Raw genomic sequence first — 21,768 nt, 5'->3', positions numbered from 1 at the left:
GCTATCTTCTCAAACTGCTCGAAAAAGCTCTCTGACTCCTCAGGCACAAATAGGGGAATGTGTTTTTCTCTAACTTTATTATCCGGTTGGTGCGATACATGTGTGGCGCTTTCTGACAATCCACATCCAATCCTATGCTCTGCCAAAGCTCTATCTGCTTCTATTTCCATTTGTTTTGTTCTTTTTTTTCTCTTTCAACTTGAGCTTTCTAATTTTCTTTCTCTTGTTCCAACTCCAATTCTCTTACTCGGGTTTTCTCCTTTTCTTTTTTTACCTCCTGTTCTAATTCTAGTTCTCGTATTCTGGTTTTCTCTCTCTCTTTCTCTGCTTCATTTTTCATCTGAAGTTCTAACTTCAACTTCTCCAGTCGGAACTGCCTCTCCTCACGCTGCATCTGGAGCTCTAGCTGAAACCTTTCCAAACTCCTGTTCCTGCTACCGCGGCTACTCCTACTTCTGTGGTTACTCCTACTCGATCCTTCTCGACCCTTGGGATCTCACTCCGTCTTATGCATCATCTTTCTCTCCACTCCCAGCTCCTTTCTGGGCTCCTTGTTCTGCCACATCGTTCTTAGCTCTTAACTGCCTCAGGATCTCATTCTTCATTCCCGCCACTTTAGATAACTTCACTTTGACACCACATTTCTCCGCTATCTGCTTCAACTGTTTTTTGGTGAAATCTTCCAAATCTCAGGCTTGTCTGACTCTACAAATTCTTGCACCTTCTCCATCTTGTCCTGTGGGTCTTCGCGAGAGAGAGAGAGAGAGAGAATAAATCTGGGGTCAATTCAATCCCGGACGGGATAGTGGGAATCCCGTACGGGATTGACACACAGTTCGACTCCGGGAGGTGGACTGACATTCTCTCTCTCTCTCTCTCTCTCTCGGGAAGACACACAATAGCATGGGGTCAGCTGTCTACACTGGCAAACTTCGCTACACTGAGAATATTCGCTTACACAGTGAATTGTACACTGTCTTATGAATCAAAGTGACCAAAACGCGGATTTTACCTGTATAAATACTTTGCCGTGCAGTATAACTTTGTATACTAACAAAGTTTGCTACAAACTAAATTTGTTATGTACAAATTGCTGAGCTGGGCACGTGTACTGTGACGTCACAGTGTTTATAGGCGCCATCTTTGGGTCAAGAGTGCACCACGGCCGAGGAAAATTGGAATGTCTCCCGTAATACGAAACTATGCATCTTATTTAACAACATTTTTAGGTAACTCCAGGATTCGGCCGAAAGCCCTTATGACTGGAAGGTGATACGGGCATCACAACATTGACAACCACACTTGTTAGCCACACTAACAAACACACCAGACCGCGAGACTAACAAACACACCAGACCGCGAGACTAACAAACACACCAGACCGCGAGACTAACAAACACACCAGACCGCGAGACTAACAAACACACCAGACCGCGAGACTAACAAACACACCAGACCGCGAGACTAACAAACACACCAGACCGCGAGACTAACAAACACACCAGACCGCGAGACTAACAAACACACCAGACCGCGAGACTAACAAACACACCAGACCGCGAGACTAACAAACACACCAGACCGCGAGACTAACAAACACACCAGACCGCGAGACTAACAAACACACCAGACCGCGAGACTAACAAACACACCAGACCGCGAGACTAACAAACACACCAGACCGCGACACTAACAAACACACCAGACCGCGAGACTAACAAACACACCAGACCGCGACACTAACAAACACACCAGACCGCGACACTAACAAACACACCAGACCGCGAGACTAACAAACACACCAGACCGCGAGACTAACAAACACACCAGACCGCGACACTAACATCTAAATAAGCTGGTCAGAAAATTCTAGAATTTATATTATCGTCTGGAATCCACCGTTCCTTATTCCGATCTAACTAAACCTTATTGAATCGGATATTCAGTCAATGTATATATCCCCTAATCAGATATTTTAGGTTCGAGCGCGAAAGATCTCAAAGATCGGAGAGACATGGAACGACACGAAGACCAGTATTGTGTTCGAAAACCTACTCGGCCAAAGATATTCGCTCCTTTAAAACGGAAGCGTTCGCCTAGGGGCTCACCATAGCCCGTGCTACTTGGAACTTTTTGTTCCGGGTAGCGAATCTACAACAACAGGAAGCGTTCACAGGGCGAGGCTGAGCACTAGTGCATCCTGGGGACTGATGTGGGCCCCAGGCAGCCCAGCACCAGCTGTGACCAGCCCAGCACCAGCTGTGACCAGCCCAGCACCAGCTGTGACCAGCCCAGCCCCAGCTGTGACCAGCCCAGCACCAGCTGTGACCAGCCCAGCACCAGCTGTGACCAGCCCAGCACCAGCCATGACCAGCCCAGCACCAGCCATGACCAGCCCAGCCCCAGCCGTGACCAGCCCAGCCCCAGCTGCGACCAGCCCAACACCAGCTGTGACCAGCCCAGCCCCAGCTGTGACCAGCCCAGCCCCAGCTGTGACCAGCCCAGCACCAGCCGTGACCAGCCCAGCACCAGCCGTGATGGCCCTAGCCGTGATGAACCCAGCACCAGCCGTGATGAACCCAGCTATGATCAGCCCAAAAAGCGAGTCCGACCCAAAGCCACCTACGACAGAAACGAATCAGATCTGACCGAAATGGTGGCTGTCGTGCAGGCTAAGGAAGGCCTGCCATCACTGGAGGACCGCGCTCGCCTGCAGGCCCAGGAGGCCTGCTCGCGTGCACGCCTCCTGTCTCTCCAAACCCACCCAAGACGAAAATACATCCAGCAATATAAGTTGCAGTTTGCGTAAACTCTGAAAAGAGAGTATCCAAATATACCTAAACAGGAGTTTAAGGATCTCTGTCGCAAAGCAGTGGTGCTGGAAAGAATGAGGATTATGATGGAGAATAAAAAGAAACTGAGGCTATCGAGGCAGAGTAAGGAAGAGCGGAGATAGGAAAAAGAGGATAAGAGACGTAACAAACAAGGACTTGGACTTGAAAGAAAAAGACAAAAAGCTCTGGCTAAAGAAGCCCGGAGATTGGAAAAGGAGACAAAAGCCCAGATTATGGAAGCACAGAGATTGTAAAAAGAGCAGATAAAGGAAGCACAGAGATTGGAAAAGGAGAGAAAGGCCCAGATTATGGAAGCACAGAGATTGGAAAAAGAGCAGATAAAGGAAGCACAGAGATTGGAAAAAGCCCAGATTATGGAGGCACAGAGATTGGAAAAAGCCCAGATTATGGAGGCACAGAGATTTGAAAAAGAGCAGATAAAAGAAGCACAGAGATTGGAAAAAGAGACAAAAGCCCAGATTATGGAAGCACAGAGATTGTAAAAAGAGCAGATAAAGGAAGCACAGAGATTGGAAAAAGAGACAAAAGCCCAGATTATGGAAGCACAGAGATTGGAAAAAGAGCAGATAAAGGAAGCACAGAGATTGGAAAAAGAGCAGATAAAGGAAGCACAGAGATTGGAAAAAGAGAGAAAAGCCCAGATAATGGAAGCACAGAGATTGGAAAAAGAGAGAAAAGCCCAGATTTTGGAAGCACAGAGATTGGAAAAAGAATAGATAAAGGAAGCACAGAGATTGGAAAAAGAGAGAAAAGCCCAGATTTTGGAAGCACAGAGATTGTAAAAAGAGCAGATAAAGGAAGCACAAAGATTGGAAAAAGAGACAAAAGCCCAGATTATGGAAGCACAGAGATTGGAAAAAGAGCGGATAAAGGAAGCACAAAGATTGGAAAAAGAGACAAAAGCCCAGATTATGGAAGCACAGAGATTGGAAAAAGAGCAGATAAAGGAAGCACAAAGATTGGAAAAAGAGACAAAAGCCCAGATTATGGAAGCACAGAGATTGGAAAAAGAACGGATAAAGGAAGCACTGAGATTGGAAAAAGAGAAAAAAGCCCAGATTTTGGAAGCACAGAGATTGGAAAAAGAACAGATAAAGGAAGCACAGAGATTGTTAAAAGAGAGAAAGGCCCAGATTATTGAAGCACAGAGATTGGAAAAAGAACAGATAAAGGAAGCACAGAGATTGGAAAAAGAGAGAAAACTCCAGCTTTTGGAAGCACAGAGATTGGAAAGAGAGCAAACAGCACAGATACAGCCAGCAGAGACACTGGAAAGGAAAGACAAAGACTAGATTTGAAGAAGCAGAGAAACTTCTTTCTCTTTCGAACTGGAAAGATAAAAATAAACCACATTTTGGAAGCACAGAGACTGGAAAGAGAGGAGCAGAGAGCACAGATGGAGGATACAGAGACTGGAAAGAGAGGAGCAGAGAGCACGGATGGAGGATACAGAAACTGGAACGTGAAGAACAAAAATGAGTATACAAAAGTAGGTCAGAAAAGGGTGATCCTACATGGGGGGGCGGGGTGATCCTATATACATATATACTTTTATTATTGCTATGGACGTTAATTAAAATTATTGCTGTATAATTGTATTTTATTTTATTAGTTTTGTACTATGGATAATATATGTGCATCGGCGTGATTGATTTGTTTTAGTAATGTGCGGTGAACTTCACACACCTCCTTGTCACTCTCTGTATATCTATTCTCCTCTTTTTTCAGTTTCATCTCTTGTTCCTTTACTGCTGTTTTCCTCCTGATGTGGCTGTGGAGCAGTTTTGGTTGGGTCTTGGCTTTACTCGCGATGTCATTTTCAAACTGTCTCTCTGCTTCCCTCCTCACTCTGAGGTACTCATTTCTGGCCCTCTGGTATCTCTCTCCCTGCTCTCTGGTGTTCTGATGTTCCTGTAATTTCTCCACGTTCTTTTACTCAATAGTTTCACTACCTTATATACCTTACAATATGTGTGTGTGTGTGTGTTTACTAATCAAGTTATGCTTGCAGGGGCTGTGCTTCAGGTCTTTGGTCCCGCCCGAGTCTGTGTGTGTATTCACCGAGGCTAGTTGTGCTTGCGGGGGTTGAGCTCTGCTCTTTTGGCCCGCCTCTCAACTGTCAATCAATCAACTGTTACTAACTACTAACTAAATTTTACACACACACACACACACACACACACACACACACACACACACACACACACAGTAGTTAACGGATGGAATGCATTAGGCAGTGATGTGTTGGAGGCTGGCTCCATACACAGTTTAAATGTAGATATGAAAGAGCCCATTAGGCTCAGGAACCTGTACACCAGTTGATTGATCTGTTGAGAGGCGGGACCAAAGAGCCAAAGCTCAACCCCCGCAAGCACAAATAGGTGAGTACACACACACACACACACACACACACACACACACACACACACACACACACACACAGATAGATAGAAGTGTAGATAGAAGTGTAGATATGATAGAGCCCAATAGGCTCAGGAACCTGTACACCTGTTGATTGACGGTTGAGAGGCGGAACCAAAGAGCCAGAGCTCAACCCCCGCAAGCACAACTAGGTGAGTACAACTAGGTGAGTACACACACACACCACGAGCGTAGCTCTCATCCTGTAATTACACTTAGGTAATTACACACACACACAGCAGCCCGTATCAGCTGTCTAACTCCCAGGCACCTATTTACTTCTAGATAACAGGGGCATCAGGGTGAAAGAAACTCTTACCATCTGTTTTCGCCGGCGCCGGTAATCGAACCACAGGACTACGTATCCAGCGTGCTGTCCACTCAGCCACCAGCCCCTGTATGTGTGTGTGTGTGTGTGTATGTGTGTGTACTCACCTAATTGTACTCACCTAATTGTGCTTGCGGGGGTTGAGCTTTGGCTCTTTGGTCCCGCCTCTCAACTGTCAATCAACTGGTGTACAGATTCCTGAGCCTACTGGGCTCTATCATACCTACATTTGAAACTGTGTATGGAGTCAGCCTCCACCACATCACTTCCTAGTGCATTCCATTTATTAACTACTCTGACACTGAAAAAATTCTTTCTAACGTCTCTGTGGCTCATCTGGGTACTAAGTTTCCACCTGTGTCCCCTTGTTCGTGTCCCACCCGTGCTGAAGAGTTTGTCTTTGTCCACCCTGTCAATTCCCCTGAGAATTTTGTAGGTGGTTATCATGTCTCCCCTTACTCTTCTGTTTTCCAGGGATGTGAGGTTCAGCTCCTTTAGCCTTTCCTCGTAGCTCAATCCTCTCAGTTCCGGGACGAGCCTGGTGGCATACCGCTGAATCTTCTCTAACTTTGTCTTGTGTTTAACTAGGTATGGACTCCAGGCTGGAGCTGCATACTCCAGGATTGGTCTTACATAAGTGGTATACAGGGTTCTGAAAGATTCCTTACACAAGTTTCTGAAGGCAGTTCTTATGTTGGCCAGTCTAGCATATGCCGCTGATGATATTCTTTTGATGTGGGCCTCTGGGGACAGGTTCGGTGTGATATCAACCCCCAGATCCTTCTCTCTATTTGATTCTTGCAGGATTTCCCCTCCCAGATGATACCTTGTGTTCAGCCTCCTCCTCCCTTCGCCTAATTTCATCACCTTACACTTTCCAGAGTTGAACTTCAGCAGCCATTTTCTAGACCATTCCTCCAGTTTATCCAGGTCATCCTGTAGTCTCTGTCTATCTTCATCCGTCTTGATTCTTCTCATAATTTTTGCATCATCAGCAAACATCGAGAGGAATGAGTCTATACCCTCTGGAAGATCGTTCACATATATTAGAAACAGGATGGGTCCAAGTACTGAGCCCTGTGGGACTCCGCTGGTGACATCTCGCCACTCTGATGTCTTCCCCCTCACCGTTACTCGCTGTTTCCTGTTGCTTAAATACTCCCTTATCCACTGGAGCACCTTCCCTTTTACTCCTGCCTGTTGCTCCAACTTTTTTAACAGCCTTTTATGGGGTACTGTGTCGAAGGCTTTTTGGCAATCCAGGAAAATGCAGTCGGCCCACCCTTCTCTTTCCTGCCTAATTTTCGTTGCCTGGTCATAAAATTCTATTAACCCTGTGAGGCACGATTTACCATCTCTGAACCCATGTTGGTGGTGCGTTACAAAGTTATTTCCCTCCAGATGCTCTACGAGCCTTTTCCTCACGATCTTCTCCAGCACCTTGCATGGTATACAAGTTAAGGAAACTGGCCTGTAATTCAGTGCCTCTTGCCTGTCACCCTTTTTGTATATTGGGACCACGTTAGCTGTCTTCCAACTTTCTGGTAAGTCTCCTGTTTCCAGTGACCTGTTATACACCATAGAGAGTGGCACACTTAGTGCTTCTGCACCTTCCTTTAGTATCCATGGTGAGATTCTATCAGGCCCAACAGCCTTTGTCACATCTAGCTCCAGCAGACACCTTTTGACCTCATCACTGGTGAGGTCAAATTCCTCCAAGGTTTCCAAGGTTGCCGCCTCCTCATTTAGTGCAGGGGCTTCTCCTTGTTCTATTGTGAAGACCTCCTGGAATCTCTTGTTGAGTTCTTCACACACCTCCTTGTCATTCTCTGTGTATCTGTTCTCCCCTTTCCGCAGCTTCATCACTTGTTCCTTCACTGCTGTTTTCCTCCTGATATGGCTGTGGAGCAGCTTTGGTTGGGTCTTGGCTTTACTCGCGATGTCATTTTCAAACTGTCTCTCTGCTTCCCTCCTCACTCTGATGTACTCATTTCTGGCCCTCTGGTACCTCTCCCTGCTCTCTGGTGTTCTGTTATTTCTGTAGTTTCTCCATGTTCTTTTACTCAGTTGTTTCGCTACCTTACATTCCTGGTTGAACCATGGGTTTTTCTGTTGGTTGAACCATGGGTTATTTCTGTAGTTTCTCCATGTTCTTTTACTCAGTTGTTTCGCTACCTTACATTCCTGGTTGAACCATGGGTTTTTCTGTGTGTGTGTGTATGTGTGTGTGTATGTGTGTGTGTGTGTGTATGTGTATCTGTGTGTGTGTATGTGTGTGTGTGTATGTGTGTGTGTACTCACCTATTTGTACTCGCCTATTTGTGCTTGCGGGGGTTTGAGCTTTGGCTCTTTGGTCCCGCCTCTCTACTATCAATCAACTGGTGTATAGATTCCTGAGTCTACTGGGCTCTATCATATCTACATTTAAAACTGTGTATGGAGTCAGCCTCCACCACATCACTGCCTAATGCATTCCACCTGTTAACTACTCTGACACTGAAAACGTTCTTTCTAACGTCCCTGTGGCTCATTTGGGTACTCAGTTTCCACCTGTGTCCCCTTGTTCGCGTCCCGCCAGTGTTGAATAGTTTGTCCTTGTCTACCCTGTCAATTCTTCAGAGGATTTTGTAGGTAGTGATCATGTCTCCCCCTCACTCTTGAGATATATACAAGAGTTACATTCTTGTACAGCCACTAGTACGCGTAGCGTTTCGGGCAAGTCCTTAATCCTATGGTCCCTGGAATACGATCCCCTGCCGCGAAGAATCGTTTTTTCATCCAAGTACACATTTTACTGTTGCGTTAAACAGAGGCTACAGTTAAGGAATTGCGCCCAGTAAATCCTCCCCGGCCAGGATACGAACCCATGACATAGCGCTCGCGGAACGCCAGGCGAGTGTCTTACCACTACACCACGGAGACTGCTTCTGTCTTCCAGTGTCGTTAGGTGCATTTCCCGCAGCCTTTCCTCGTAACTTATGCCTCTTAGTTCTGGGATTAGCCTAGTGGCATACCTCTGAACTTTTTACAGCTTCGTCTTGTGCTTGACAAGGTACGGGCTCCATGCTGGGGCCGCATACTCCAGGATTGGTCTTACGTATGTAGTATACAAGATTCTGAACGATTCCTTATACAGGTTCCTGAAGGCTGTTCTGATGTTAGCCAGCCTCGCATATGCCGCAGACGTAATTCTTTTTATGTGGGCTTCAGGAGACAGGTTTGGTGTGATATCAATTCCTAGATCTTTCTCTCTTTCCGTTTCAGTAAGTACTTCATCTCCTATTCTGTATCCTGTGTCTGGCCTCCTGTTTCCACCGCCTGTGTGTATGTGTGTGTGTGTGTGTGTGTGTATGTGTGTGTGTGTTTTATCTACAGCCCACCCATAACTGTTGTCTAACCCCCCTCCCCCCCCCCCTCTCTCTCTCTCTCTCTCTTTCTCTCTCTCTCTCTCTCTCTCTCTCTCTCTCTCTCTCTCTCTCTCTCTCTCTCTCTCTCTCTCTCTCTCTCTCTCCCCCTCACACACACACATATTGACTTAACACTTTCTCCTGATAATTAACATACCAGTCTTATTAGTTAGTAGTTATATATTCAGAACTAAAAGTTGAGATATTAATGAGAGGAAATTAAGTATATCGTATTTAACAAATCACTGGATATTATATTTTGAAAACTTAATACATATGACGTGCTTACGGATCAACACATGCGGAGTGTTGGGCCCCGTCACACTGTGAGTGACGTAGGGGCCCGTCACACTGTGAGTGACGTAGGGGCCCGTCACACTGTGAGTGACGTAGGGGCCCGTCACACTGTGAGTGACGTAGGGGCCCGTCACACTGTGAGTGACTTAGGGCCCCGTCACACTGTGAGTGACTTAGGGCCCCGTCACACTGTGAGTGACGTAGGGGCCCGTCACACTGTGAGTGACGTAGGGGCCCGTCACACTGTGAGTGACTTAGGGCCCCGTCACACGGTGAGTGACTTAGGGCCCCGTCACACGGTGAGTGACTTAGGGGCCCGTCACACGGTGAGTGACTTAGGGGCCCGTCACACGGTGAGTGACTTAGGGGCCCGTCACACGGTGAGTGACTTTGGGGCCCGTCACACGGTGAGTGACTTAGGGGCCAGACATACGTGGAACAAGGAAAGACTCATCAGCCACTAGCACCGAAGCCATCTCCACTAGGAACCAGCACAAAGGTGAGGGGCTGACTAGGCATTCTAACCGGTTCATTGAAGTATTTTCGGGTAAGGCAATATGGAGTCCCTGGTGACTAAAGGCGGTAAGGAAAGCGGCTCACACCCTGGCTTGTGGCCCTCCGCGTTGACGCACAATATTAAACTGACCACCTTCCAAATTTTGTAATAAGGTACCTCCCTCGTTGCTAACGATTGTATCATTTTTTATTGTACACTAGCTGTACCTGGCCACGCGTTGCTGTGGCTCAACAGCTAGCAACCCTCCCCCTGTCTCCCAGTCGTCCCCACCATTCCCCCCCTCCTCCGTCCCCTCGTCCTCCTAATCATTCCCCACTCCACCGTTCCCTCGTCCTCTCCACCATCTCCCACTCCCCCGTCTCCTCGTCCTTCCTACCATCCCCCACGTCCCTGTCCCCTTGTCCTCCCCCACCAATCTCTATTCCCCTGTCCCCTAGTCCCACCATCCCCAACTCCCCCATTCCCTTGTCCTCCCCACCATTACCCCCTCCCCTGTCCCCTCGTCCTCCAAACCATCCCCTACTCCCGTCCCCTCGTCCTCCCCACTATTCCCTACTCCCTCGTTCGATGCATTCCCAAATAATCTGATGTTCCCATTAGAAAATTGTGAACATCAGTTAAAATTAACAATTAAAAAACGAAATGAAAAATAATAAAAAAATAAAACTATAAACTATACTCACGAAATAAACGATATGGTAAACAAAAAAAAAACTCAATTCCAACGCAATGTCACACAAAATAATTAAATCAAAATGAAAATAAATCGAAATCGATGATAATTCAATTTATCAATGAAATCGGAAAATTGAAATGGAATTCGTAACATATTTAGTATAGCATGCGTGTTGCTATTACGTGCAACAGATTACGCTGTGTTTTTTTTTAATAAGTTTTTACCTATCACAGGTGTGGCATCTATATAGTAGGTATATAAAAACATGCACATATTCGAATGGAACGTTGTGTCAGAATTTCAAAGCCATCGGTAAAGAACTTTGGGAGATTACAGCATGTGTGGCTCTTACGTCCAACAGATGGCACTGTTTAAAAAAAAAAAGAGGGGAGGAGGAGGCATGTATATAGTAAGTATATAAAAACATGCGCCTATTCGAATGCATCGTCGTGTCAAAATTTCAAAGCAATCAGTAAAGAGCTTTTGAAGATTTCTCTCACATGAAAAACACAGTTTAAAAAAAATATTTTTTCCCGTCACAGTCGTGACATCAATATAGTATGTATATAAAAACTGCTCGGATGCGAATGGAACATTGTGTGAAAATTTCAAAGCAATCGGTGAAGAACTTTTGGGAGATTAGCGATTTTGAACAAACGAACATTTCCATTTTTATTTATATAGACTAGCTGTACCCGGCCACGCGTTGCTGTGGCTCAGCAGCAACCTTTCCCTGTCTCCCAGTCCTTCCTACCATTCCCCTCCTGACCCGTCCCCTCGTCCTCCCAACCATTCCTCACTCCATCGTCCCCTCATTCTCCCAACAATTCCTCACACCTTCGTCCCTTTTTCCTCCCCATCATCCCCCATTCCAGCATCCCCTCATCCTCCTCTCCTAACCATTCCCCACTCTACCGTCCCCCTCGTCCTCCCCACTATCTCCCACTCCCCCGTCCCCCTCGTCCTCCCTACCATTCCCCCCCCCCCCCTCCCTGTCCACTCGTCCTCCCCCACTAACCCCCACTCCCCTGTCTCCTTGTCCTCCCCACCATTCTCCTTTCCCCTCGTCCCCACCATCCCCAACTCCCCTGTCCCCTTGTCCTCCCACACCATTACCCCCCTCCCGTGTCCCCTCGTGCTCCCCACCATTCCCCACTCCCTCGTCTGGTGATCAAATGATCTGAGGCTCCCATCAGAAAATTGGAAACATCAAATGATCTGAGGCTAGATTCACGAAGAAGTTACGCAAACACTTACGAACCTGTACATCTTTTCTCAATCTTTGGCGGCTTTGTTTACAATTATTAAACAGTTAATGAGTTCCGAAGCATCAGGAGGCTGTTTATAACAATAACAACAGTTGACTGGCAAGTTTTCATGCTTGTAAACCTGTTTAATAAATGTAACCAAAGCCATCAAAGATTGAGGAATGATGTACACGATCGTAAGTTCTTGAGTAACTGCTTCGAGAATCTGGCCTCAGATGTGGAATAGGGGGGGCAGTAAGTTGGGTTTCAGAGTTTTGGAATAGAGAGGTCTATATTGAGGTTATTTGTAGCCCGTGTGAGGAAAGGTTGCGAGTGATTGGTGGGGAGAGCGGGGGGGGGGGGGTGATGTGGGTTAACTCTTGGATTATTAATTTTTTATCTGTATGGGTGTGTCGGGTGAGCAGTGGTACAGAGTGACAGTTGGCACACATTATGTCTCGTCTGGTGGCTAAACTTTTGAGGCCCATTTCCCCATAAAGTCTGAGGATAGTAGTGGGACGCATTGCGCCACATATAAGTCGCATGGCAATGTTTTGTATGACCTCGAGGCTCTGTAGGTTAGTAGGCGCAGCCGACTCATATGCTTGGTAACAGTAGTCTAGTTGACTGCGAATGTAGATTATATAGAAACGGAGCACAAGTTTATGGTGTGCTCCCCAGGTGGTGCCAGTGAGGGCTTTAAGTATGGCGAGTCGGGACTGTGTCGTCTGTTTAAGATGTTGAATGTGTGCTTTCCAGGTAAGTAAACCGTCAGATGTATTTGATGCGAGGTAGTGAGTGTGGGAGGCGAAGCCCGAAACGCTACACGTACTAGTTAGTGGCTGTAGGGCTTGCCACTTTGGTCGCCAGGGGGTGTGGGTGTTTCTGCCCTCCCTGCATTCGCCGTCAAGTGGTGCTTGGGTGATCGTCAGTGACTCTGTGATGGGGGGGACCTCTTCCCCCTGTTGTGCGTGTGCACTCTGTAGGCCTGGAATTTTCTGGTCGTGCCGGGTATCCAGAGGTTGAACTTGTAATGTGTGACATGCTCCGTGTCCCTGTGGATGTAATTTACTGTATTGAACTGGTTACCGCTCATCGAGTGATTGTTAAATTTGTGGGGGACGTGGAGTACTGGGCGTTTCTCCAACACTTCGAGGGGCGATCCTTGCCCCTGCCGGGTGGTGCCGGCACTGTGGAGATTTCCGATCGGAGTGGTGCATTGACGTACGTGAGTGTTCATGGGGCGCCCTTGGAGTTTTCCGAGGACTTCCTGCGGCGTTACTTTGGGAGGTTTGGAGCTGTCGTCAGTGTGAGGCTGCACAAACTCTCCTCAGAAAGTTCCAGGGTTTGCGTACGAACATTCGGACCCTGAGGATGTGCCTGAGGGCGGACATTCCGTCCTCAGTCCGGCTCCTTGGATATTATGTTTGGGTGTATTATTCCCATCAACCGCGATCATGTTTTCGATGTGGCCTGCTGGGGTATCAGGCTGCCGGGTGTTCTGAGGCTGCCGTCGCCCCCGTGAACCTCTTCCGTGAGGAGGATTTTCCGCCGCTGCCTGTGGAGGAGGATTCGGTGGGTGGGGATGTGGCTGTCCCGTTTGCTGCTGGGTCCCCCCTGTGGCACCTGACGCGTCCCCTGCTGTGGTGGCCCCTCTTCCAGGGGTTGTGGTGCCTTCGGATGTCCAGCCTGCTCCCGTTGGTGTCCCTGATGGTCCCGTGGGTCTTCCGGTGGATATCTATACGTCGTCTCTGTCTTCTCCATCTGCTGTGCATGTCCCTGCGCCCTTGCCATGTGTCTCAGCTGTGCTGGGTGCTGGGGTGGATACAGGGCCTCCTACTGTGCTCGGCCTGGTACCCCATGTGGTTGAGGATGCTGCCGTCCTGCGGAGAGCGTCGGTTCGCACAGCTTGTGATGCCCGTGTCTCTAGGTCGGCCTCTGGATCTGATGATGTGCGGCCAGAGTCCAAGCATTCCCGGCGTTCTTATTCTGCCTGGGCTGATGTGGGAGATTTCGACGACTCTGGATCTTCCGGCGATGGCGGTGAGGTTCCGGTTGCATTGCAATCTTCGGTGGTGGCGGAAGTCCATGTGCCTGTGGCTGCCAGTGTCGGTGTTTCTTCTGGTGAGGCGCCTGTGGAGCTTACTTCCGGTGCGTCGCGTGTCGGAAGGTTCTGGTTCTGCGTGGGAGGTGGTTCCTCCTGCTGGTGAGTGTGGTGACCTGGTGGTGGTGTTAAAGAAGACTGCTCGCTCTGGGGGTTCTGTGCCCCCAGCTTCGCCCCGTTTCGTCGACGGCGGTTTTGCCGCTTCTCCCGTCTCCGACCTTCTCTTCTGCATCTCCTGCGGTGTCGGGTGTGGTGTTACCGGCTCGGCGGCCTTCGTTGTCTTCTGTGCATCCGGCGGCGGGGCCGTCTCGGTGGCCTCCATCCGCTTCTTCCATGTCTTCTGCTTCCAGGGAGGGGGGTGGTTCGCTCTACCTTACCTTGCTATGCGACTACTGCCGCCCAGCAGTAGGCAGTTGTTACACTGCATTTTGTTTGGTTTTTCTTGTCGGCTCTTCAGGCCGGTATTTTATGTGCTTTTGTATTTTGTGATTTTGTAATTTATGTTTTGTTTTTGTTTTATTTTATTTATATGCATGCACGCATGTAAAAATAAAAATATATAAATAAAAAAAAGTTAGTGGCTGTACAAGAATGTAAGAACTCTTATATATATAAATAAATAAATAAATGCAGTAGGAATATTTGTTTTGTCTCGCCTTGGGAAATGGAATAAGTTTGGGGCGGAGAGAAATAAGAAGTGTGGAGAAATAGAAGAAGGGGGGAGGAGGAGGAGGGAAGAAGCGAACAAATTAGGAAGGTTCAACTACCAATTGACAGCGTCCCTGACAGCCTGCCTCAGCTTGACGGGACCTTTGTAGTTTTGTAAACAAAGTCAATTTACACCAACCGCGTCTTCTGCCCTGGATGACGTCATCAACGCTAGGCTGCTGGGTGAGTTATTTGGCGGTAAAGTTTACTGGGCGCCCAGTCCTCACCGTCGATAATCTCGGCATAGAAAGCTAAAATAAACAGTCTTCTTGCCTCTCAACAAGGAGTACTCGGCGCTATTCACACGCAGATTGCCTGCAAATATTTGAGTCCGACCTGTCAGTCTCCGGAGCACCAGATGTACGAGATTATGTGAAATATTAAATGCACATTCAAGTCGACCTGACGTCACTGATGAATTTATGATGACTCTTGCCTTCATTATGAGAGACGCAGATCTGATTTTTTGTATTATTATTATTTTTATTTTTTTGGTCTAAAGGTCTTTAAGCAAGTCTCACTACTGCCAGAGGTACGATGCTTCCAGTCTACTACATCCTACTTCACTGTCGATAGATTGTATAAAAATATGGACTGTTGCACAAAAAGTATCTTTTGTACTATTGATTTTGTACAGGGACCGAAAAGAAGGCAACAACAAAGCCTAACTATTTCTAGATCTAGTATGATCTAGTATAGTACAGATATTCTCTAAATTAGGGGAATGTTTGTTACTGAATTGCCTATTTAAGCCTAAAACAAGTTAAGTTTATGGCTTGGCTATTTCAGGGTTTTTCCCAATTAGAGCGCCGGTTTCGCTTCCTGCATGTCGGTGTTCAATCCCCGACCGTCCAAGTGGTTGGGCATCATTCCTCCCCCCCCCCCCCCCCCCCCGTCTCATCCCAAATCCTTATCCCCTCCCAGGGCCCTATAGTCATAATGGCTTGGCACTTTTCCCCTGATAGTTCCCTTCCCCTTTAGAATTCCAATAGGACAAAATGTGGAAGTATTATATCACGCCTTTGTGATTTCTGTGTGATATGGGTGAGACGTAAGAGTGTGACCGTTAGGTAGCCTGACAGCTGGGTGGACAGCGCTTCGGATTCGTAGCCCTGAGGTTCCAGGTTCGATCCCCGGTGGAGGCGGAGACAAATGGGCAAAATGTTTCTTTCACCCTGATGCCCCTGTTATTATTACAGCAACGTCTCTTTCCAAGCGATTAACAATGAACAAACAACAGGGCTCCATCAAGGAACATATAATTTCTTCTGACAACCAGACCATCACCAGAGAAATCTTAATAAACAACACAGAAATAGTCGATAGATACAGAGATAGCAGGAGACTCGACATCAGCGAGGAACTACACATCAAAAAGTCAACACCAGCAATCAACAGCCAATTAACACAACTACATTCTACCAACTTCAAGTCCCTGAACCAACATAGAAGCAGCAAGAGAAAGTATGGGGCAATAGGCCCTCTGCAGTTACTTCCATTCTGATGTACCCACCTCACCCAATACCCATCTCACCTAAACCATTTGTGTCATATCACCTCACCCAAAACGAATATAACCAAGATGTAGATTAAATGTATCATACACAGTGTATCAAGTGCATCATAAGTATAGTGTTAAGTGTAAACAAGTCTTTGAGAATTAAGAAGCCCTTACGAAATGCTTCTAGGCGTCAGACCAAAATAAAAATGAATTTTGGAGAGTTGATATTTCAATTACCCTCGACAATAAAGAACAACGTAAGAAATATTGAGAAGATTCGTGTTAGAATTATTAATCTTACCTTCTCGGTCATATTCAACAACATATATGTATATTTACATACTGTTCCTCTGTACAGTATATGAACAAATATTTTTTGACTTGTGCATTGAAGTTAGGAAATCGCTGCGTTATGCCGACGACCGAACTTCCCGAGGCTGCATCAGCAACAGTCCCGGGTGCCTATCCAACCCGGCCTCCTAATAGAACGTCGCATTTTGACGTATACTTCACCTAAGGTAAAAAATCGTCGTGCGTACGTACGTAAATGGTAGCGGCTCGCGAAAGTGACGTACTGTCCCGTTTTCCGTTTTGGGTCCTGTGGAAGGTTAGGTTAAAGCCAATTTATTGCGACAGTTTCTAGACGTTAGGAAACTTTAGGAGGGCAGGCTGGCCTATTTACTGCTAGATGAACAGACGCATCAGGTGTAAGGAAGCGTGCCCAGACGTCTCGCTTTCTCCGGGAATCAAACTCTTGTTAAATTGGTTGCCATCCGACTGCCATGTCCACTGTTATATATAAATCTGCTTTTTAGATTAAACAAATTAAAGCTTTTTAGCGGATAAAAGGCAGTCAGGAGGACCGAAGAGTTGCCACTGCGTGATCATGGCCTTTTAACGAGAAAAGGAAATTAAGTGTTTCGCTCGTTCAATGTCCTTGATAAGATTGCTTGAAAACTCTTATCTACACTTCTCAAGCTTTTAGCGTAGTGCAGCTTTTCAACTCCTTTAATTTGCAAATGTACTTCAAACGACGCACTCGCCAGCAACCACAGTTCGAATCCCATTAGACACAGTACATAAACAGCGCCGCGAAGCAGTTATTGTTCAATGCACTTAGGTGAAATGTCATTAACACTACAATGTAATGGAGTTATTCACGGTATTTGTAAAATAAAGATCCATATAGTTTAGCATAATTATAATGCAGGTAACGACTGGCGAAGGAATCTGCTTCTACCTGAATTTACCTGAAAACCATCTCTAGTGGCCTCGACGATTGAGCTTGAAGGTGTTGCCCCCTTGTGTGGGTTACATTGTGGCTTGTTGAACCTGAAGCTGTTGCCCCTTGTGTGGGTTACATTGTGGCTTGTTGAACTTGAAGGTGTAGCCCCTTGTGTGGGTTACATTGTGGCTTGTTGAACTTGAAGGTGTTGCCCCTTGTGTGGGTTACATTGTGGCTTGTTGAACCTGAAGCTGTTGCCCCTTGTGTGGGTTACATTGTGGCTTGTTGAACTTGAAGCTGTTGCCCCTTGTGTGGGTTACATTGTGGCTTGTTGAACTTGAAGGTGTTGCCCCTTGTGTGGGTTACATTGTGGCTTGTTGAACCTGAAGCTGTTGCCCCTTGTGTGGGTTACATTGTGGCTTGTTGAACTTGAAGCTGTTGCCCCTTGTGTGGGTTACATTGTGGCTTGTTGAACCTGAAGCTGTTGCCCCTTGTGTGGGTTACATTGTGGCTTGTTGAACTTGAAGCTGTTGCCCCTTGTGTGGGTTACATTGTGGCTTGTTGAACTTGAAGCTGTTGCCCCTTGTGTGGGTTACATTCAGGTTTCCTAAATACCTGGTCTGGACTAATATACTGTATTCGTATTTGTTCACTAGCCTAACATGGCGTAACTGGTCCATTAGGCCCGACAATTGCATGGAATAATTAAGACACGAAATTATAATTTAATATTTGTGTATAAATAAAAAATTAATACTAATAACTACTATAATAATACAGCAGCTCAACAAAACTTCTATTACCAATCCAAAGCCTAAGCGAACCTAGGCTCACCTTATATAATTAAAACTAGCCTAACATGTTCTCATAAGGAATATTTCTTTTTGTTTTGCACAGGAAGCTTAAACCGATGTCCCTTCCCCCAGGGTCGAAATACTGTCCTTACCCAAGATGCAACCAACCACGACAGTAGGTACCTATTTACTGCTAGGTAAAGAGAAGCATTAGGTGAAAGGAAACATGCCCAACCATTTCTCCCACGCCTGGCATTATATACGGCATTAGATGAAAGGAAATGTGCCCAACCATTTCTGGTCTGCCCGGGAATCGAACCCGGGATCCTTGATTGTGGATCAAAAACCATTCATATACAGGATTCCCGATTGTGAGTAGAGAACACGGGCTTATCATTTCTGTCCAAATAATATGCAATTGTGAGCCATTCAAGTAATGCTTGACAATTTTCTCCCCGTTTTTGAACGCCATGAGGTAATTATGAAGCAAATATTCTTCACAATGCTTTATTTATTTATTTATATACAAGGAGGTACATTGGGGTTTGTGAGAGTGCATAACATTGGTGCTCCTACATTCTTGCAAAGACATTAACATGCCTTGCATTTCAGGCATAGCGTTTCTTTACATTAGATTCCAACATATGTCAGCTCCCCTTTGTCTGTAGGACACGTTTTACAAAGAACACAGGCAGCGAGCACCCGTAGCAGGACACACCTGCCAGATGTGTGTTTCATCCTTCCATAAAAGAGAATATTTCTAAATATTATATAATTAATCTTACTCGCGGCGGAAGCGTGAAAATAATAAAAAATACAATCACTAAAAAATATATGAGGTCATCCACTAGCGGGACATTCGCTGGCGTACATTACTAATCTGCCAGCCGGTTCCCAACGTCAAGAAAGTGTCGTACTAAAGTTCCCTTATCTTAACCTACCATACGACCCCAAAACAGAAAACGGGACAGTACGTCAATTCCGCGAGCCGCTACCATTTTCTAGCACGACGATTTTTGGCCTCAGGTGAAGTATACGTCAAAATGCGACGCTGTGTTGTGAGGCCGGGCTGGTGGTGGTGGTGTGTTGTGAGGCCGGGCTGGTGGTGTGTTGTGAGGCCGGGCTGGTGGTGTGTTGTGAGGCCGGGCTGGTGGTGTGTTGTGAGGCCGGGCTGGTGGTGTGTTGTGAGGCCTGGCTGGTGGTGTGTTGTGAGGCCGGGCTGGTGGTGTGTTGTGAGGCCGGGCTGGTGGTGGTGCAGCGCTGTGTTGTGAGGCCGGGCTGGTGGTGTGTTGTGAGGCCGGGCTGGTGGTGTGTTGTGAGGCCGGGCTGGTGGTGTGTTGTGAGGCCGGGCTGGTGGTGGTGCAGCGCTGTGTTGTGAGGCCTGGCTGGTGGTGTGTTGTGAGGCCGGGCTGGTGGTGGTGCAGCGCTGTGTTGTGAGGCCTGGCTGGTGGTGTGTTGTGAGGCCGGGCTGGTGGTGGTGCAGCGCTGTGTTGTGAGGCCGGGCTGGTGGTGTGTTGTGAGGCCGGGCTGGTGGTGTGTTGTGAGGCCGGGCTGGTGGTGTGTTGTGAGGCCGGGCTGGTGGTGTGTTGTGAGGCCTGGCTGGTGGTGTGTTGTGAGGCCGGGCTGGTGGTGTGTTGTGAGGCCGGGCTGGTGGTGGTGCAGCGCTGTGTTGTGAGGCCTGGCTGGTGGTGTGTTGTGAGGCCGGGCTGGTGGTGGTGCAGCGCTGTGTTGTGAGGCCGGGCTGGTGGTGTGTTGTGAGGCCGGGCTGGTGGTGTGTTGTGAGGCCGGGCTGGTGGTGTGTTGTGAGGCCAGGCTGGTGGTGTGTTGTGAGGCCGGGCTGGTGGTGTGTTGTGAGGCCGGGCTGGTGGTGTGTTGTGAGGCCAGGCTGGTGGTGTGTTGTGAGGCCGGGCTGGTGGTGTGTTGTGAGGCCGGGCTGGTGGTGTGTTGTGAGGCCGGGCTGGTGGTGTGTTGTGAGGCCGGGCTGGTGGTGTGTTGTGAGGCCGGGCTGGTGGTGTGTTGTGAGGCCGGGCTGGTGGTGTGTTGTGAGGCCGGGCTGGTGGTGTGTTGTGAGGCCGGGCTGGTGGTGTGTTGTGAGGCCGGGCTGGTGGTGGTGGTGGATGGGGCAACATCGTGCTTCTCGTCCACTCTGGCTTGGCGTTAAAGGCTAGGCAAACTGGGCAATTATTTTTAATTAATTCGTTTTGTCGGGGACAGGAAGCCTTTGAATACATATACATTAGGCTGGTATCGAGGTCCCCCTCTAGGTCGAACAGCTGACCTTCCCCCAGGATGTAACCCCGCAACAGTTGACTAACTCCCCGGTGCCTAGTGAATGCTGTAGTGAACAGCGGCATTAGATGAAAGGAAATGTGCCCAACCATTTCTGTTCTGCCCGGGAATCGAACCCGGGATCCTTGATTGTGGATCAAAAACAAAGCCAAATGTACTACTACAGTCGTACATGACTTCTGCCTCTTGCTAGTAGACTTTTGGGGCTCCTGTAGTACAGTAGTGTACGCTCTTGACTCCCAATCGAAAATCCTTGTCGAGTTTCCGAGCAGGACAGAATGATTGGGCACGTTTCCTTTCACCTGATGTGTCTGTTCACCTAGCAGTAAATAGGTGCCCGGGAGTTAGTCAATTGTTGTGGGTTGCATCCTGCGTACAGGTCAGTATAGTTGACCTAGGGTGACGCTGGTCATTCCTAATTATAAGCGTCCTGTCCCCGAGAAAAATTAATAATAATGTTAAGCCTTGCTTTACTAGCTTTCCCTAGAACACGATCTGCTTATCATTTTACAACCAGGCCTCCAGTTACTGCTGGGTGTACAGGGGCGAACAGTTAAGAAATGATGCCTAATCTCTCCTCCCTGAAAGGGCATTGTTGTAACAAGGTGCATTAGTCAGCATAGGTGCACTAATAGTGCTAACTGCCTTCATGCACACTCAGCCGCAGTCAAGCTTTTTAGTGAATAAATACAGCATTTGTTAATAAGTATTTAATGGCGTCTAGTTCGTGATTAAAAGAGTTATCGTTGAATAATACTATAGGCAAAAATTAATATGGTTCATTAACATTGAGCAATTATATAGAGATCAATGGAGGATTGCAGTTTACTTTAATGCCCAAGTTCAATATACAGGACCCTCCTGTATAGGTGGTCCACACCTCAAGTTAGGTGAAGGAACTTCTCACCTAAGACTCAATAACAACGAAATAGCAATATTTCGTCTACTAAAGATTTGTTTCAGGCGTACTGATTAGACATATAAATGAGTGGATAGATATTAATAAGAGCTGCCTCGTATGTGAATACATAGTCTTCCTGTTTTTTTTTTTTTTAGTTTTTGAATGATAAATTTCGTGAGAATGACGAAGAAATTCATTTTTTTCCAGTTATGGTGCGGGGAGCGGCGATAGGCTTGATGGTGATGGTGGTGGTGACAGGCGCCCTGGCCGAGGAACAGGACACCGCAGACAGGGAGCGACGGGCCCCCTCAGGATTCCTGGGGATGCGAGGCAAGAAGGATGTGTCCACCCCCCTCGAGAACATCGTCCCCGCCGTCAACGACTACACGCTGCAGGACTCCTTCCCCGCCTCCCTCTACGGCCTCAGGGACGACAATGGCCCAGTGGTTCTTGCCGTCCCCTGGAGAGGTAGGAAACCATCTTGCTACCCACCGGCAC

General features: G+C 47.4%; 3 protein-coding genes across 4 annotated transcripts in view; all 3 read left to right on the top strand.

Annotated features, from left to right (window-relative positions):
* Tk (Tachykinin) overlaps positions 1–21,768 on the top strand; it is a 269,943-nt gene that overhangs the window by 223,562 nt on the left and 24,613 nt on the right. For both annotated transcript variants that reach the window (XM_069321814.1, XM_069321815.1), the window contains one exon: positions 21,478–21,738. In XM_069321814.1, coding sequence (XP_069177915.1) covers positions 21,480–21,738 — 259 coding nt within the window. In that variant the 5' untranslated portion in view covers positions 21,478–21,479. The remainder of the gene's footprint in view (positions 1–21,477; positions 21,739–21,768) is intronic.
* LOC138363261 (MAP7 domain-containing protein 2-like) lies at positions 904–3,571 on the top strand. The gene is made up of 4 exons (XM_069322270.1): positions 904–968; positions 2,224–2,805; positions 3,030–3,247; positions 3,342–3,571. The coding sequence occupies exons 1-4, from the start codon at positions 904–906 to the stop codon at positions 3,569–3,571; spliced, it is 1,095 nt and encodes a 364-aa protein (XP_069178371.1).
* On the top strand, positions 3,692–4,147 carry LOC123747447 (uncharacterized). Its single transcript, XM_045729669.2, has one exon. The coding sequence runs from the start codon at positions 3,692–3,694 to the stop codon at positions 4,145–4,147; it is 456 nt and encodes a 151-aa protein (XP_045585625.2).

Source organism: Procambarus clarkii, chromosome 10, assembly GCF_040958095.1.
Source record: "Procambarus clarkii isolate CNS0578487 chromosome 10, FALCON_Pclarkii_2.0, whole genome shotgun sequence".
In the NCBI taxonomy this organism is placed as follows: domain Eukaryota; kingdom Metazoa; phylum Arthropoda; class Malacostraca; order Decapoda; family Cambaridae; genus Procambarus; species Procambarus clarkii.
This window is presented reverse-complemented; position numbering and strand designations above follow the sequence as displayed.

What these genes read in the sequence shown, in the direction of transcription:
- LOC138363261 (XM_069322270.1), top strand. Translation starts at nt 904, where the DNA reads ATGGGGTCAGCTGTCTACACTGGCAAACTTCGCTACACTGAGAATATT. An exon ending in ATTCGCTTACACAGTGAATT is followed by an intron (nt 969 to 2,223) that starts GTACACTGTCTT and finishes TGTGGGCCCCAG; the next exon opens with GCAGCCCAGCACCAGCTGTG. An exon ending in AAAAAGCCCAGATTATGGAG is followed by an intron (nt 3,248 to 3,341) that starts GCACAGAGATTT and finishes GATTGTAAAAAG; the next exon opens with AGCAGATAAAGGAAGCACAG.
- LOC123747447 (XM_045729669.2), top strand. Translation starts at nt 3,692, where the DNA reads ATGGAAGCACAGAGATTGGAAAAAGAGCGGATAAAGGAAGCACAAAGA.